Raw genomic sequence first — 16,333 nt, 5'->3', positions numbered from 1 at the left:
ACACAGGTTCTCTGGCTGGGCCAGCATGCTAAGAAAATGAGTTTGTTCTTATATGCCGCTTTTCTCTACCCGAAGGAGCCTCAAGGTAGCTTACATTCGGCTTCCCTTTCCTCTCACCACAACAGACACCCTGTGAGGTAGGTGATGCTGAGAGAGCCCTGATATTACTGGTCAGTCAAAGCAGCTTTCTCAGTGCTATGGCGAGCCCAAGGTCACCCAGCTGGCTGCATGTGAGGGACCGTGGAATCAAACCTGGCTTGCCAGATTAAAAGTCTGCGCTCCTAAGCACTACACCAAGCTAATTACACCAAGAGGCAGGTGGTGAGGGTCCTGATTCTAGGTGTTGCTTACATGACATCCGATCTCCAAAAAAAGGCTGGGCGTGATCCTGGAATCCTGCCTGTCAGTGGAGGCCCAGATCGTGAATGTCACCTACCTAGCGTTCTTCCATCTACACAAGGTACAACAATTAGCACCCTACCCTGCAGCACCTGACCTCACCAGGATGATCCGTGCAATGATCACCTCCAGGCTAGACTTCTGCAATTAACTTTACACAGGGCTTTACTTCAGACTCACCCAGGCACTCCCAAGTGATTCAAAATGCAATAGCATAGTTCCTTACAGGCACTCACTGGAGGGTGCACGTGACACCAGTGGTAGCCCACATGAACTGGCTCCAGATTGGAGACTGGATTAGATTCAAGGTTTTAGTGTTGATCTTTAAAGCTTTAAATGGTCTGGGACTGGCTTATCTGTGGGACCCCCTCTCCCATTATGCCCCCCAAAGAGCATTATGATTGGTGGACCAAAACTTGCTCAGGATCCTTCAGAGAGACGAGACTGGCTTCATCCAGTGCCAGGGCTTTTTCAACCCTTGCCCTGGCCTAGTGGAATGCTCTCCCACCTAAGATCAGGGCTTTGTGGGATATTAATCAGTTCTGCAGGGTCTGCAAGACAGATCTACTTCACCAAGCCCATGGTTGAGGCTGGGAATATAATACCTATAACATCTAATCACCTTGCTTCTAACACGGAAACATATACTGGAACAGTATTGCTGCCAGTGTTGCTGGTCCTCCTGCAGGCCGCCCATACTCAGCCGCCAGCCACCCCAGCTGTGCCTCCAGGGCAATGCAGTTTCCCACCAGGCGCTCCAGGTGGCGACGCAGCTTGGTGGGACAAGAGGCAGGACTGAACTGGGAAATCCCAGGAAAAAAAACAATGTATATGCAATAATGAACAATGGATCTTCATGCCATTGGTCAGCTTCTGTTTAATTTCTGTGAAAGAACACTTGTATAATTTTATGGTTGGGGGGTCACACAACATGAGGAACTGTATTAAAGGGTCCGCAGCATTAGGAAGGTTGAGAACCACTGGACTAGATGATCTTGGAAGTCCCTTCCAATTCTATGATTCTGTGAACTGGTGGCTGTGTTAGGAAGCTAATAAATGTAATTTATTACTTCTAATTCTTAATGTTAATTAATTCTTAATTCTTAATGTTGCTGTGACTGTATTTTATTGAGTGATGTTACCCACCCTATGGGAAGGCAGGCTACAAGAATAAATATTTGTTGTTTTTTTGTTTTTGTTTACATGTTCACTTGTTTAGGGCTGCTTAATACTGAGCGATGAGTTGAACCACGCATCTCTTGTACTAGGAGCAAGACTTTCAGGAGCAACTATCAGAATCTTCAAACACAATAGTAAGTATTTTCCAGCAGGCTGATTCATATGTGTAACTTTTCATAGTATGCATATTAGACTCAAATAATAAACTTGTTTGCCCAGGGCCAGATTAAAGAGTTGGGTGCTTCCCGTCTCTCTGTGATAATAGAGTTCTTTGGAATTGTTTTCTTTTCCTACATAGATATGCAGAGCCTGGAGAAACTGCTCAAAGATGCCATTGTATACGGCCAACCTCGCACACACAGGCCCTGGAAAAAAATTCTCATTGTTGTTGAAGGTGTATACAGGTACAGTCTGTCTCCTACTTTTAGAATTCTTCACTGTTTGGGTCCAGCTTGATGTAGTGATTAAGAGTGGTAGCCCCTAATCTGGAGGACTGGGTTTGATCCCCACTCTTCCACATGCCCCCAGCTGGGTGACCTTGGGCCAGTCACAGTTCTCTCAATACTCTCTCAGCCTCACTTACCTCATAGGGGATCTGTGGTAGGAAGAGTTGTTTACAAAGGTGTTTGTAAACCACTTTGAAACTCCTTTAGGTAGTAAAAAGCAGGTACAGGAAACCAGTTCTCTCTCCTTCCATTTTGAGATGGCCTACCAAAAAGTAGTCTTTTGTGGCGCAGAGTGGTAAGGCAGCAGACATGCAGTCTGAAAGCTCTGCCCATGGGGCTGGGAGTTCAATCCCAGCAGCCGGCTCAAGGTTGACTCAGCCTTCCATCCTTCCAAGGTTGGTAAAACGAGTACCCAGCTTGCTGGGGGGTAAATGGTAATGACTGGGGAAGGCACTGGCAAATCACCCCGTATTGAGTCTACCATGAAAACGCTGGAGGGCGTCACCCCAAGGGTCAGACATGACCCGGTGCTTGCATAGGGGATACCTTTAAAGGTAAAGGTATCCCCTGTGCAAGCACCGAGTCATGTCTGACCCTTGGGTTGACGCCCTCTAGCGTTTTCATGGCAGACTCAATACGGGGTGGTTTGCCAGTGCCTTCCCCAGTCATTACCGCTTACCCCCCAGCAAGCTGGGTACTCATTTTACCGACCTCGGAAGGATGGAAGGCTGAGTTGACCTTGAGCCGGCTGCTGGGATCGAGCTGCTGAGTTGACCTTGAGCCGGCTGCTGGGATCGAACTCCCAACCTCATGGGCAGACAGTTCCAGACAGCATATCGCTGCCTTACCACTCTGCGCCACAAGAGGCTCTTGGATATACCTTTACCTTACCAAAAAATACATGCATACAGATTCTGATTTCTAGAACTCCTTGAGCTTCATCATTTTTCATTATTTTGATTTTATTTAGGACAAAGGAGTGTGCACACCACAACAAGTCATAACAAAACTGATCTGTCTGATACATTTTTGAACTCGCCCTTCTTTCAGCCAAAACCAGAAATCTGAATTCTTGCTTGGTTGCCTTTGTTCATGTTGGGCTTTTTCCATCTGCACTGCAGTAAGAAGACACCTGATCTGTGAAGTGTGTCTTACTCATACTTGCTGTTGGTCTGGCCAGAGTTCTGCACCCTCACTCTGGATCAGTCAGGGGTGAAGGAGTATATTGACATTATAGCTTCCCCCCCCCTTTCCCCCTTCCATCATTCCTGGTACCCATTTCCTTCTTGGAATAACTCCAGATTGCTCCAAGCCATTTCAATGCTGATGGATGGCATGGTCTCACAGACTTTCTTTAAAAATTACATGATACCTTTCTGCACCAAGGACATTCAGAAGCTAGTTACAGAAAGGCTGAAATAGTAATAATCTTTATTTTTGTATCCCGGCCTTCCTAGATAGCTCAGGGTGGGTAAAAGCATAAGTTAAAACAACCACATAAACATAAAGCAATACAAACCCTGTTAGCAATAAAAGGTCACTCAAATTACAGCACTTAACAACAACAACAACAGCAGCAGCAGCAGCAGCTTTCTTAAGGTCAGATAAATTGGGCAAGAATGACCTGCTGCTGTCTTTGAGGGAACAGGCAACTATCCCTCAGAAGAGAGAGTTCCCGAAATAATGCGCAACCACTCCATTTGCAGTAGGACCCATTAGGGCCTCCATTGATGATCTCCATTGACAGATTCATGCAGGAAAATGCAGCCCTTCCCATACCCTTGTTCAAGACTATTTGCCAGCACTTTCAGTTGTGTCTGGAAACATAGATATGTGGACTCCCTGCTTGAATTCCGGCTAACAGCAAATTATGGCCTAGGTGTTAACCAGTTTTGGGGGTCACTGGGCAAGATCATCTTTTTTTCTCAGAGGGGTCAGAGCTGGCATAACCACTGAAGCTGATAAAAGCTGATGTGAATTACAGGCAACACTCATGTATCCATAACCACTGAAGGATATGACAGCACCCCCAGAATGTTCTGATTTTTAAGGGTTTGTGTCATTCCCTTCAACATCACCCGAACCTTGCCTCAGGAGTATTTGAACTCAACCATACCGACATCCTGCATGTATTCTTCTTCAGTGTTAGCCGTCACATATCTCATTGCTGATCCTTCTACTCATGTTCAGAACTTTCCAGGTGTAGGATTGATTTGGCTGTTATTGGTATATTGATGGGTAGCAGTCATTTGGAACGGTAGAATTTTTAAATGAGCTTCTTCAAGCCTCTGGAAAAGTGGCATAAGTATAATTACAAAAAAAAGAAATAAAAGTAACCTTACTCAAGTATTAGCGTTGCCTCTTGCGCGCAGATAGTAAAAGGAATCTCTGGATGGATATGTCCATTTTTCCTGCCCAGCCTACTAGTGGAATGCAGAATGCCAGTGCTGCAACTTTGTTGATCAGAGTTGATTGCGTTTATTTTTGGCTGGACCACATCTATCCCCACATTCATTGAACCCAGATCAGATGTCTACAGTGCTTTGTCTGTTGGACTGCCTTCATGCAGAATTACTCCAGTGTAAACCTGTTGTTTTCAGTAGGTTTAGACTGAAGTATTTCCGTATGAGATTACACTGCTGGTGTCTTAAACCTCATATGGAGAATCGATTTCAGAAGCTGTGTCCAAAGCCTGTCCGTGAATCATATCAAGTATTTTAGCAGACCTCAAAAATATTCTAATTTTGATGGGCTTTGGATTCTTATCAGGAGTGCAGTTTAAGTAGCTATTTTCAACTATGCATCAGTAAGAGCCCTTGTTATAAATCCTGCACATATTTGTATTGTCAGTTCATCAGTGCACACTCTTGTGAATGCTCTTACCGTAGTCTCCCCATTTACATGGTATAAAAGGTATGTGCCATACACTGGGATGGCAAAGCTGCTCATCTGCATTTACTGGGCAATAGCATGTTCATTGACATTTGGTTTCTTCCTATCCCTTAGTTTTCACTGGATTCTGTTTGCCTGGTTGCCATATGCACCCTTTCTTCCTATAGTGTTTTGCTTTGAGATGTAAATATGAGGGACTGCAAGAGTGTGTCTACAGATATAACTGTGTAATTAAATTTATTAAGATACCTCTTTAAAAGGGATTTTATGGTATTGTGAGATTACTTATATCATAACATTATCTCTGCTTTTCTACAACAGCATGGAGGGATCCATAGTCCGTCTACCAGAAGTAATTGCACTTAAGAAAAAGTACAAGTCATACCTATATATGGATGAAGCTCACAGTATAGGAGCAGTTGGTCCCACTGGTCGAGGTGTGTTGGATTATTTTGGACTTAACCCAGAGGATGTGGACGTTATGATGGGGACATTCACCAAGAGCTTTGGAGCTGCTGGAGGATACATTGGAGGCAAGAAGGTAAAAATATAGGACTCGGAAGGAAGACCTTTAGCATTTGATAAGAGGAGGCACTGTATGTGAATGAGACTTTGGGATACTTGTGGATTGTAATCTAAACATTAGCAGGCAGTGTGATGCAGCGGTAAAAAAATGCCATTTTGGGCTGTATCAACAGGGGCATCACATCAAAATCACAAGATGTCATAGTCCCATTGTATACGGCACTGGTCAGACCACACCTGGAGTACTGTGTGCAGTTCTGGAGGCCTCACTTCAAGAAGGACGTAGATAAAATTGAAAGGGTACAGAGGAGAGCGACGAAGATGATCTGGGGCCAAGGGACCAAGCCCTATGAAGATAGGTTGAGGGACTTGGGAATGTTTAGCCTGGATAAAAGGAGGTTGAGAGGGGACATGATAGCCCTCTTTAAGTATTTGAAAGGTTGTCACTTGGAGGAGGGCAGGATGCTGTTCCCATTGGCTGCAGAGGAAAGGGCACGCAGTAATGGGTTTAAGCTACAAGTACAACGATATAGGCTAGATATCAGGAAAAAATTTTCACAGGCAGAGTAGTTCAGCAGTGGAATAGGCTGCCTAAGGAGGTGGTGAGCTCCCCCTCACTGGCAGCCTTCAAGCAAAGGTTGGATACACACTTTTCTTGGATGCTTTAGGATGCTTAGGGCTGATCCTGCGTTGAGCAGGGGGTTGGACTAGATGGCCTGTATGGCCCCTTCCAACTCTATGATTCTGTGATTCAATGACTCTATGAGGCATCTGATTGGGCTGCCAGAGAATTATTGCCTTAGATAGTTCCAGCTATCATCATCATCATCACGATGATGATGATGATTTCTACCCTGCGTTCTCTGATTGGCTTAGGGTGGCTAACAACCAACTTCGAAACAATCACGCAAAAGCAGTAACAACCTTGAACAATTCAACAGCCTCCTCCTAATGATAGTTCACACTTTTCTGAAGTTAGAGCTCATGAAAAGAAGGGCTTGACCCCAGGAAGTTCAGATGTACCAATAAACCTTTTTGCATAGGGCCTGCTGGAATGGCTCTAGCAGAGTCACCTGAAGCTTAATCCCCTGAAGATGGGATGTCCTATGGCCAGGAAGGAAAGGACCAGAAGAGGAAGTGCACCTCCCTTGTCCTGATGTGGTGTTGCTGAATTGGGGGGTGATTTTCAATGCCTCCCTTTCTAAGGAGGCACAAGTTACAAGAGTAGGTTGGCAGTCGTTTTTCTATCTATGCCAAGCAAAGCTCCTAGTTCTCTATTTAGCCCTGGAACACCTAGCCACAGAGATCCATGCAATGGTCACCTCCAGGCTATATTACTGTAACTCATTCTATGCAGGTCTTCCCTTGACTTGGCTCCAGAAATTACAACTGGTATGAAATTCAGCTGCTCTGGTCCTCACCAGGGTCTCATAGAGAGTTCGTATTCAAGCTGCATTGGCTGTGAGTTGAATTCTGGATCAGATTCAAGGTGTTGGTTCTTACTTTCAAGGCCTTATGCAGTCCAGGCCCTGTGTAACTGAGGGCCCAGCTCTCCAAATACGTCCCGTGAAGAGCACAGTGCTCTGCAAATTCAAATACATTGCTGGTTCCTGACCCCAAAGAAGTGCATTTGGCCTCAACCAGAGCCAGGGTCTACTCTATTAACCATAGTTTCATTATTTGCTTAGAAAATATATAAATGTCACTGTCCAGAGACTTGTTCCAGTTGGTTTAAAATTAAAACAATTACGTGAAGCCATTAAAAAAGAAGCCAAGGCATTTAAAAAACATCAGAACACTTGGTGCTTACAAAGCAGCTTTTAGACACAGATACAATGCCAGTTTTATAGTGATTTTAACTTGAAAATCACTATTAATTTTAAGGACAGGAGTTGGTTTTTATACTCCCCTTTTCTCTACCCTAAGAGGTCACAATTAGCTTACAGTCACCTTCCTCTCCTCGCAGGTACGTTGGACTAAGGTAGTTTGGACAGAGAGAGTTCCAAGAAAACTGTCATTGGCCCAAAGTCACCGAGCAGGCTTCATATGGAAGAGTGGAGGAATCAAATCCAGTTCTCCAGATTAGAGGCTGCCCATTACACCATACTGGCTAAATTAAGCTTCTCAGTTCTTTATAATCTGGATGGATTTTTACTGCTGAGTTTTAATGAATAGTTGTAATGTATTATACTTAATGTTTTATTTTATAAGCTGCCTTGGGAAGTTTGCCCTGGAGACCTGGAATAGAAGCTTTCTTAATAAAAGAAATTTCATAATTAAAGGTTTCAGGACAGAAGCAGAACATAAAATAGGTAAAGTTGTGGGGGCCCATAGTTGAAAGCCAGGGTAGAAAGAAATGTATTAGCATGGCACCTAAAGGAAAATAAGGTAAGTGCCATGAGCCTCATAGGAAGAAGAAGAGTTGGTTCTTATATGCCGCTTTTCTGTACCCGAAGGAGTCTCAAAGTGGCTTATAGGCGCCTTCCCTTTCCTCTCCCCACAACAGACACCCTGTGAGGTGGGTTAGGCTGAGAGAGCCCTGATATCACTGCTTGGTCAGAACAGCTTTATCAGTGCCATGGCGAGCCCAAGGTCACCCAGCTGGATGTTTGTTGGCAAATGCAGAATCGAACCCGGCTCGCCAGATTAGAAGTCCGCACTCCTAACCACTACACCAAACTGGCTAGGGGAGGGCATTCCAGAGGTGAGGTACCACCACTGAAAATTTCCCATCTCTGGACTCTGCCTGTCTTCCCTCTGAAATCCTTGCAGTCTTTGACACTGTCTGTGGAAGGGGATCTTACCCAAAGACTTTTTTTGTCCTGGTCCAAAGCATTAATGGAGAATATAGGGTGATATACTGGAAGTAGATCACTATAACTGCAGTTGCAAACTTGTATGGTAAATTGAGTAAAAGACTGTCATTTGGCAACAGAATTTGTTTTGATTGGAGGCATGGTACAGCCTTACAAGACTTGGAATAGAACAGCCTTTGAGTCCAGTGGCACTTTAAAGACCAACAAGGTTTTATGTGTGTGTGCATGAAACTTACACCTTACACTTCGTTGGTCTTAAAGGTGCCATTAGACTCCTTCTGTTCTGCTTCAGATCAACATGCCTGCCCACCTGAAGACTTTGAACAGTTTTATTTATCCTGTGCTGAACCACAGCTCATGCTTTGAAAACCAAAGACAACTGCTGGTGCAACCTGGGGCTGGAGACATAGAGGAGTATTAAGACTCTTCTATCTTTTGCTGGTATGAAGTTTGCTCTCATCTATCTATCAAGACATAAGGATAAATAGGACACTTTTAGTACCGAAATGCTATGGAAATCCTCATGTACATTTATAATGCTTTAAATAACTTACCAAGATATTAGCTAATCTTCACAAAATATTGCTATTGAGGTAGTGCATTTGCAGTGAGCTCATGTAAGTGAATAGTACTTTCTTTCCCTCTGCTACCCTTTAATAGTCAAGGGAAACCTTGGTTGTGTTAACCTTGGTTCAGTTGCAATATCTGAGCACCTTCTGTTTTCATTTTGCCAGGAGCTGATTGATTACCTTCGTGTCCACTCTCATAGTGCAGTTTATGCCACATCTATGTCTCCTCCTGTAGTGGAGCAAATCATCAGAGCAATGAAGTGCATTATGGGTGAAGATGGCACAACAATCGGTGAGTCCCATGCATTATAACGCATATTTTATTCTGGGAAGAAAAGTCCGTTTTATGGGGAAAGCATTCTCGTCTTAACATCTCCCTATCAACTCTCCTGTGGGATTCTTCAGGGAGCGGTTCTCTCCCTCACATAAATACCTTTATGCGCCCTCTGGTCCAGCTGGTCTGGAGTTATGGGCTGGGTTGTCACCAATATGCAGATGACACCCAACTCTATCTCCGGATGGATAGCCACTTGGACTGCCCCCCCCCCCTGCCCCTGGTGATACATTCGCTAGCTGGATAGTTAGAGCAGACTCACCTGAAACTCATGCCCTCCAAGACAGAGGTCCTGTAGCTGGACAGGAAGGTGGCAGATCAGGAAATGTGCCTATCCACCTTGGCCAGGATGCTGCTTAACATCACACCCTCCACCATGAACTTGGGGGTGATGCCTCTCTTTCTGTGGAGGCTAACGTCATGGGAGTAGCATACATGGCTTTCCTCCAATTCTGCCAAGTGAAGCCTCTAGCGCCCTTTCTGCCCTCAGACTGCTTGGCCACAGACAGATATGCCAAGGTCACCTCCAGATTAGATTTGTGTAACTCGCTCTACATGGGTACACCCTTGTCCTTGACCTGGAAATTACAGGTGGTGCAAAATGCGGCTGCTAGGGTCCTCACAGGAGCATCTTGGAGGACCTATATCCAGACTGTGCTGAGGCAGCTGCATTGGTTATAGCCCAGAACAAATTCAAGGTTTTGGTATTAATCTTTAAGGCCATGTACAGTCTGGACCCCTCATATCTATGGGACCGCCTAACTCCTTATGCCCCCTGCAGGGTTCTGCAGGTATGAATCAGTTGGAGGTTCCTGGCCCAAACGAGGTTTGCTTAGTCTCGATCAGGGCCAGGACCTATTTGATCTTGGCCCCTACCTGATGGAATGAGTTCCCAGGAGGCCTGTGGGCCTTGTTGGAATTTCCTTAGTTCCGTAGGGCCTACAAAATGGAGCTCTTCCGCCAGATTTTTTTGTGAGGCCAGGGTGTGAAAGATATGGCCCCACTCAGAAGATCAGGCTCGCTCTGAGGTGGTCCGTCTGAGACACTGGTATCAGAAGGTCTGGTGAGCTGGGGGGGGGGGGGGAGTTTGTTGCTGTCAGGGTGGTTCTAATTGTGGTTTTAATGGCTGTAATTGGGGGATTTAATGATCATTTTATGGGGTTTTATTGTGGGGAGATTCTTGTGAACCTCCACAAGCTATTTGGGAGTGGCGATATAGAAAATAAAATAATTATAAATATAAAAAATGTAGTTATCTGCCTGGGACATTCAGAGGCACATAAACATTGATGGGATTATTTGCTTTTTGATGCTTGCAGCTTAAGAATTGCGCAAGTTCTGCTGAGTGCTGCTGGATTGCAGCACTGTTTTCTCTTCATGTATTTCTTTTCTTTCACTCACTGTCCAGTCCAGAGCCTCATCACACTTGCAGATGACACCACATTGGGAGGAGTAGCAAATACCCCAGAAGACAGAGTTCAATGAAACTGAACATACTGGAAAAGTGGGCAAATTAGAAAAAGATGCAATTCAATAAAGAGAAATGTAGAGTTCCACATCTGGGTCACACAAATCAGAAGCATTTTACCATGGTAAAATGTTATTAAAACACCACTGGTTATACATGGATGGGAGGCAATTGGCTTTAGTTGATTATAGTGGAAGAAAATCTCTGAATTATATTCCACAACTAGATAGAGAAACTAGAAATGTGGAAGTTGATATCATCCAAAGGTAAATTGTTCCTCCTGCTGGAATATTACAGTTGATAGTTCCAAATGATTCTGGCCTTCGCCTTCTAGCTTTACTAGAATAATAGATGAGAGACAAAACAACAGGTGAAAGAGATTGGCTTATGTCAGGTTGCATGGGCCCAGCTGTTTTAATTATAAGCTATATAACATAGCCTATAGAAGGGTTTTGAGCTGGCGTACTGTGGTATCACAGTGTACCATGGCAGTCCTTCAGATATACTTCAGCAGGGTGGATTCCAGGGTGGTAGCTACACAGCTGCCTCGGCTTGGCCTCCCGGTCTAGCATGTTCTGTTCAGCCTGCTACTCCTCCCAGCCAGAGTGACCTCAAACACTTGGCTGTTGCTCATCTCCCTGGCCTGATTGCCTAAGCCTCCTTTACACCACCTGCCTCCTGGTGCATCTTTGCCCACCTTCCACTCCAGGGGAACTGGGCCCAGCCCCTTGGCCTATCCACTGGAGATGGATGGGCCCAGCCCCTTGGCCTGTCTTGGCTGGGCCCAGCCCCTTGGCCTATCCACTGGAGATGGATGGTCTTTCCTCCAGCTATCCCAGCCCTTGGTGTGAGGCACTCTTTCTTTTGCTGGTTGATGGTGAAAAGAAGTGGGAAGTCATTGTCTGGTGTGCAAATGGAATGCGGTGCTGCTTCGGTGGGGGATGCCTTTGTGACAGGGCTAGAATGCTGAGGCATTTCAAAAGTTGCCATTAGAATGCAGAGGGAAATGGCCTGCTGCTTCTTTCCAGTGTGGCTCCGTTGCTTCCCCAGGCGCTGCTGCCCACCCCTTTGACTTTCAGCCATACTGACCTGAGGATGGACTCTGTGTGGGTGGGTGGGGGGAATATGATTTGTTGTTGTTGTTGTTGTTGTTGTTATTTGATTTCTAGCCCGCCAGTCCCAAAATGGCTCATGGCGGGTTATTACATAAGTAAAAGCCCCAATAAAACTACCTCTAAAATGCCCAACCACTCAAACCATACACAAAATCAGTACACCAGATGTCCAGAAGCGGCAGAAACTACATAAAAACTAACCTGGCCCACTGTCAACCGTGGGGGCAGAAAAAGGGGGTGCTGACCAATATCCCGCCATAAGGGTAACCCAAGGCTTACCCTTGTCAGTGCAGGAGCAGCTTTTTAAAGAGAGGGTCCAGGGATGCATCAGGAATGCTTGTGGGGAGGTGAGCAAGGTAGCAGATGGGGTGTATTGGGGATAGGGCTGGGAAGAGAGAGAGTAAACGGGAGGGCTGACTGGATGAGTGATGGCTAGAGATTTCAGGAAGGGCTACAGCAACAAGTTTGGGTTGGGCAAGATTTACTGTGAGATTTCCTTTGCTGCATTCTGGGCTTGTATACACTATTGGCAGAGTCTAGGTGGGCAGTTAGTGAGAATAGAATTCCTAAATTCTCTATCACTGTTTGGTTTCTTTGGCCACAATGTCAACTGATGGCGTTTTGCTGGTAGGTAAACTGATGAGTAACTGTTAGGCTGCATGTCTTGATTGTGACTTTAAAAAAATTAATTTGCATATGTGTTGTAGCAGGGGGAGGGGTCAAGTTTCAAGGTACCTTGAAGCCTGAAAAATATTTCAGGGGGGGGGGTACCTCCACAGTTAAATGATTGAAAAGGCTGGCTTATAGTATGAACATTACTTTGTGCCTTCTGCATTTGCCTTCTTTACTGCAGCATCACACTGTCGGCTCTTATTTAGTTTACAATCTACAAATGGCCTAAGATCTCCTTCATACACACTGATACCCAGAAGTATATCTCGCATCCAGAATGCATGCTTCTCATTTGTGTGACCCAGATGTGGAACTCTACATTTCTCTTTATTGAATTGCATCTTTTTCTAATTTGCCCACTTTTCCAGTATGTTCAGTTTCATTGAACTCTGTCTTCTGGGGTATTTGCTACTCCTCCCAATGTGGTGTCATCTGCAAGTATGATGAGTAATCCCTCCACCCCCTCATCCAAATAATTGATTAAAATGTTGAAAAATACTGGATGGAGCGCTGTGGACCACCTTCCTCCAATCTGATGTAATACCATTGACAACTAGTCTTTGGATATAGTTTTCTAACTAGTTCCCTATCCACCTATCTGAAAATTCAGTCTGTGGTCCTCCTGCTTACCTATCAGAACATCTTAGATATTGTGGCTAAGCGATTGAATTGCCTTGCAGTCTTGGATTTCTATGACCTAATGAGTTCTTGAGTGCCAGCATAAGGTTCTTGAGCTTTCTGCCTCAAGCTCATTATGCGAGAGAGGTGGTATAAAAATCCAAATAATTATACTTGGTAACACATGTAACTATGCCATTAGCAGGAAGCCATGGCAAGATCTTTAAAATTCTTCTCCAGCAGATTTGCTGTCACTAGATGGCATATTTGTAGAATTTGTAGCCTTCAAAAGGTGGATTCTCTGTCTTAAGGGCCATGAACTGGAATGTAAAATGTTTTTAGGTATGCTAAAAGATTGAGTTTATTACACATCTTAACCAACTCTTAGGCTGTGTGAGCTTTCAGAAGGTACAAAATGTATTTGCACTTCTAATTAATTGGCTATTGCTAAATATTTGTACTCATTCCCGAAAACTGCCTTGATAAACAGGATGTGAGCAGCAGGGACCTTGGATAGAATACACATGCCGCAGAAAACAGCATGGCCATTTCCTAACCAGTGCAAGAGGCTAATGATGGCTGAATAGAATTAATTAGGTGACAGCACGTGAACATGCACTCTGGAAGGGGGACAGCAGTTTCCTTTCTTTTATTTTCTATTGTTTTCCCAAACAGGCATTTCAGTGCCTCCTATTGTTTCTGTCCAGCACTCATAAAGGTGATCCATAGGGTGCTGTCCAACATAGTCCATGTTAGCTTAAATATACTGCTTTTGGCAATGCTTATGTGCTTGCAGTTCATTCATATGAAGCCAGCATAGCTCAGCTCCTCTAGAGAGGCAATAAAAAGCTTTGTGCATACATTGTTGCCAAACTGCAGTGAACATTAAAAGTATAATGGGAAAAACTCAGTACATGGTGTTCTTGGTGCAGATTCATAAATGTATACTCACCACCTAGGGGTGGCTTTTGCTTGTGGTAACTTCTTATAATATTATTGGACGGTGAAAAGGGAAGCTGAATCTCTTTGCTTGGTGTATACAAACCCCTGATAGTCAGTGTAGATTTTTCAGGAAAAACGTCGGAGAAAGAAAACAAGGAGAAAAAAATTAAACATGTAGCTGATGAAGCAGCTTTTGACTCTTGAAAGCTGAGACCTTTGGAACTTTTGTTAGTCCTTAAAGTACTTCAGGACTTGAATCTTGCACATAGAAGAAGAAATGCTTGTGGTATTGAAATATTATGTACAGTCTGGCAGCCGAGACATGCATTTAGATTTTTAGAATAGTCACTCTTAGATGCAGTGGGTCCAAATACAATGTGTAGAGAAGGCCACAAGGCAACTTTGAGCATTGATTGTACTTCTTCTAAAAAATTAGCCCATTAACTTACTAAGGGAATAGTTGACTTCTGCGTGATTTACATATAATAATTTTAAAACAAAACACTTCATTTAAATTAAGCTTCCCATTTGAATTTCTTTCAATAAGGGACTTGTTAATGAGGTGTTAAATTATCACCTCGGAAACTCAGGGACCAGTCAAAACTAATTTGGGCAGAGCATCACATTTTTTTTTGTTGGTGACCTCAAGAATCCCAAGCTGTGCCAAAGAGCTGTTGGGAAAACAAATACTTCAGAGGTCATAAAGGGTTTCCTGCTTCTCCTCAGGGGACTGACATCTTTCAACATCACTTGCTGGGTTTGTACCCCTAGCAGGGGGCCTTTTAAGCCTAACAAACTGCTCCTCTTCACAAGCAGCTCTAGGAGAATTCTCTTAGTCTAGCCTTTGTAAAAACTTTTGACCTTTAGAACAAAATTCATAGATGTAGAGAGAGTGTCTAGTATTGGTCACTGTAGCTATTAGAACAGTTTGAGTGCATTTGTTGTTCAGAATATATCTTTCTTTGCTCAGTCCCATTTTGGGGAAGCTTCTTTAGATGGAGCTCTTTAACGCAGGGTCAGGTGAGGGGTCAGATAAGTAGTTGGGATATGTTTTTCCCCTGTGCTGTCATGGGCAGGAGGAATAGTGTTTGTACAGCTGTGTGCCACCAACGGCCACTGCAGTTGAATCCTCCAGTGTTCTGTTCATGTGCTGTAAGAGGTCATCTTAGGGGAAGGGGAAAAACATAGGGTATTTCTTATTTTGTTACATGTCTACAAAGAAATGTGTGTTTAATACCAGCCTTTCAAACAAATTCTTTTAATGTGTATGTGTCGATAAAAATATCTTTACAAAATAGAACAGAAAGGCATGTTATAATATATTCCTTCCTATCTAGGAATGTGGATTTGTCTTCTCTTCAGTATCTTGAGGCCATAATTGTCACTTCATGCGTTGTGGGTTTTTCCCATTTTGCTATTCAAAATGCTAATGCTGTTCTACACACTCAGCAGCCTCAAGGTAATGTCAGAGCCTTCGCACATGCTTGAGTTGGCAAAACCTTCAGTTTCATCCACCTCAGGCCAGTTTGGGAGAAGCTGGGCCATAATTACCTACATCCAAGTGAACATTGCTAAGGGTCAGAACAACCGTTGCAGACGTGAACCATTTGCAGATGTTTTAAATCTATTACGTTGTGCAGTAATTTTTTTTGCATTGGGGTATATGATTCCAGTCAATTTTGTTCTATAATACGTTACTGATAGTCTTATCAATATGTATGTTATTATTTTTTTTAAGACAGTGCTAAGTAGGAGACATGATATATACAAAGTATCACTAAATGAATACATTATCATGTATAACAAGGCCACACAATGAAAATGTATTATCCACAGACTTATTATAGCCACACAATGAAAATGTATTATCCACAGACTTATTATAGCAACAATTAGAAGTGATACATATAGTACAGTATTATTGCTCCACAGTGCGGCATAAAATAATTGTTAGTCCTTGAGATGTGCTAAATTGTTTTCCAATGCAGTGAGATGATTTTCTCCAATTGAAAAATACTTATGTTTTCACACAGTTATCTAGCATGTGTACATCCTTCACAGTAATATAAAGGTTTATTCAGGAAGAAGAGTGCATGCGCTTGAAAGCTCACGCCTTGAACAAATCTTTGTTGGTCTTAAAGATGCTATTGGACTCTATTTTTGTTGTGCTATTTCAGACCAACACGGCTGCCCACTTGAGTAATATAGAGGAATTGGTATGGGGATGAGAAGTACTGCAGTTGTGTGAACTGGCATGCACATGTTGTTTCAGGTCATGTACGTAGTTACTATTTGGTGAGGGGTCTATAAGCAAAAAATAGGCAGCTCTATCAAAAATCGTTGAAGTAGGTATTTTAT

General features: G+C 43.6%; 1 protein-coding gene across 2 annotated transcripts in view; it reads left to right on the top strand.

Moving 5' to 3' along the window:
• Positions 1 to 16,333, top strand: part of SPTLC2 (serine palmitoyltransferase long chain base subunit 2) — a 76,835-nt gene that overhangs the window by 36,638 nt on the left and 23,864 nt on the right. For both annotated transcript variants that reach the window (XM_077323343.1, XM_077323342.1), the window contains exons 6-9: positions 1,619 to 1,712; positions 1,877 to 1,982; positions 5,238 to 5,457; positions 8,992 to 9,118. In XM_077323343.1, the coding sequence (XP_077179458.1) occupies positions 1,619 to 1,712; positions 1,877 to 1,982; positions 5,238 to 5,457; positions 8,992 to 9,118 (547 nt within the window). The remainder of the gene's footprint in view (positions 1 to 1,618; positions 1,713 to 1,876; positions 1,983 to 5,237; positions 5,458 to 8,991; positions 9,119 to 16,333) is intronic.

This window comes from Paroedura picta, chromosome 2 (assembly GCF_049243985.1).
Source record: "Paroedura picta isolate Pp20150507F chromosome 2, Ppicta_v3.0, whole genome shotgun sequence".
Classification (NCBI taxonomy): domain Eukaryota; kingdom Metazoa; phylum Chordata; class Lepidosauria; order Squamata; family Gekkonidae; genus Paroedura; species Paroedura picta.
Note: the sequence above shows the minus strand (reverse complement) of the source record. Positions and strands in the feature narration are given on the sequence as shown.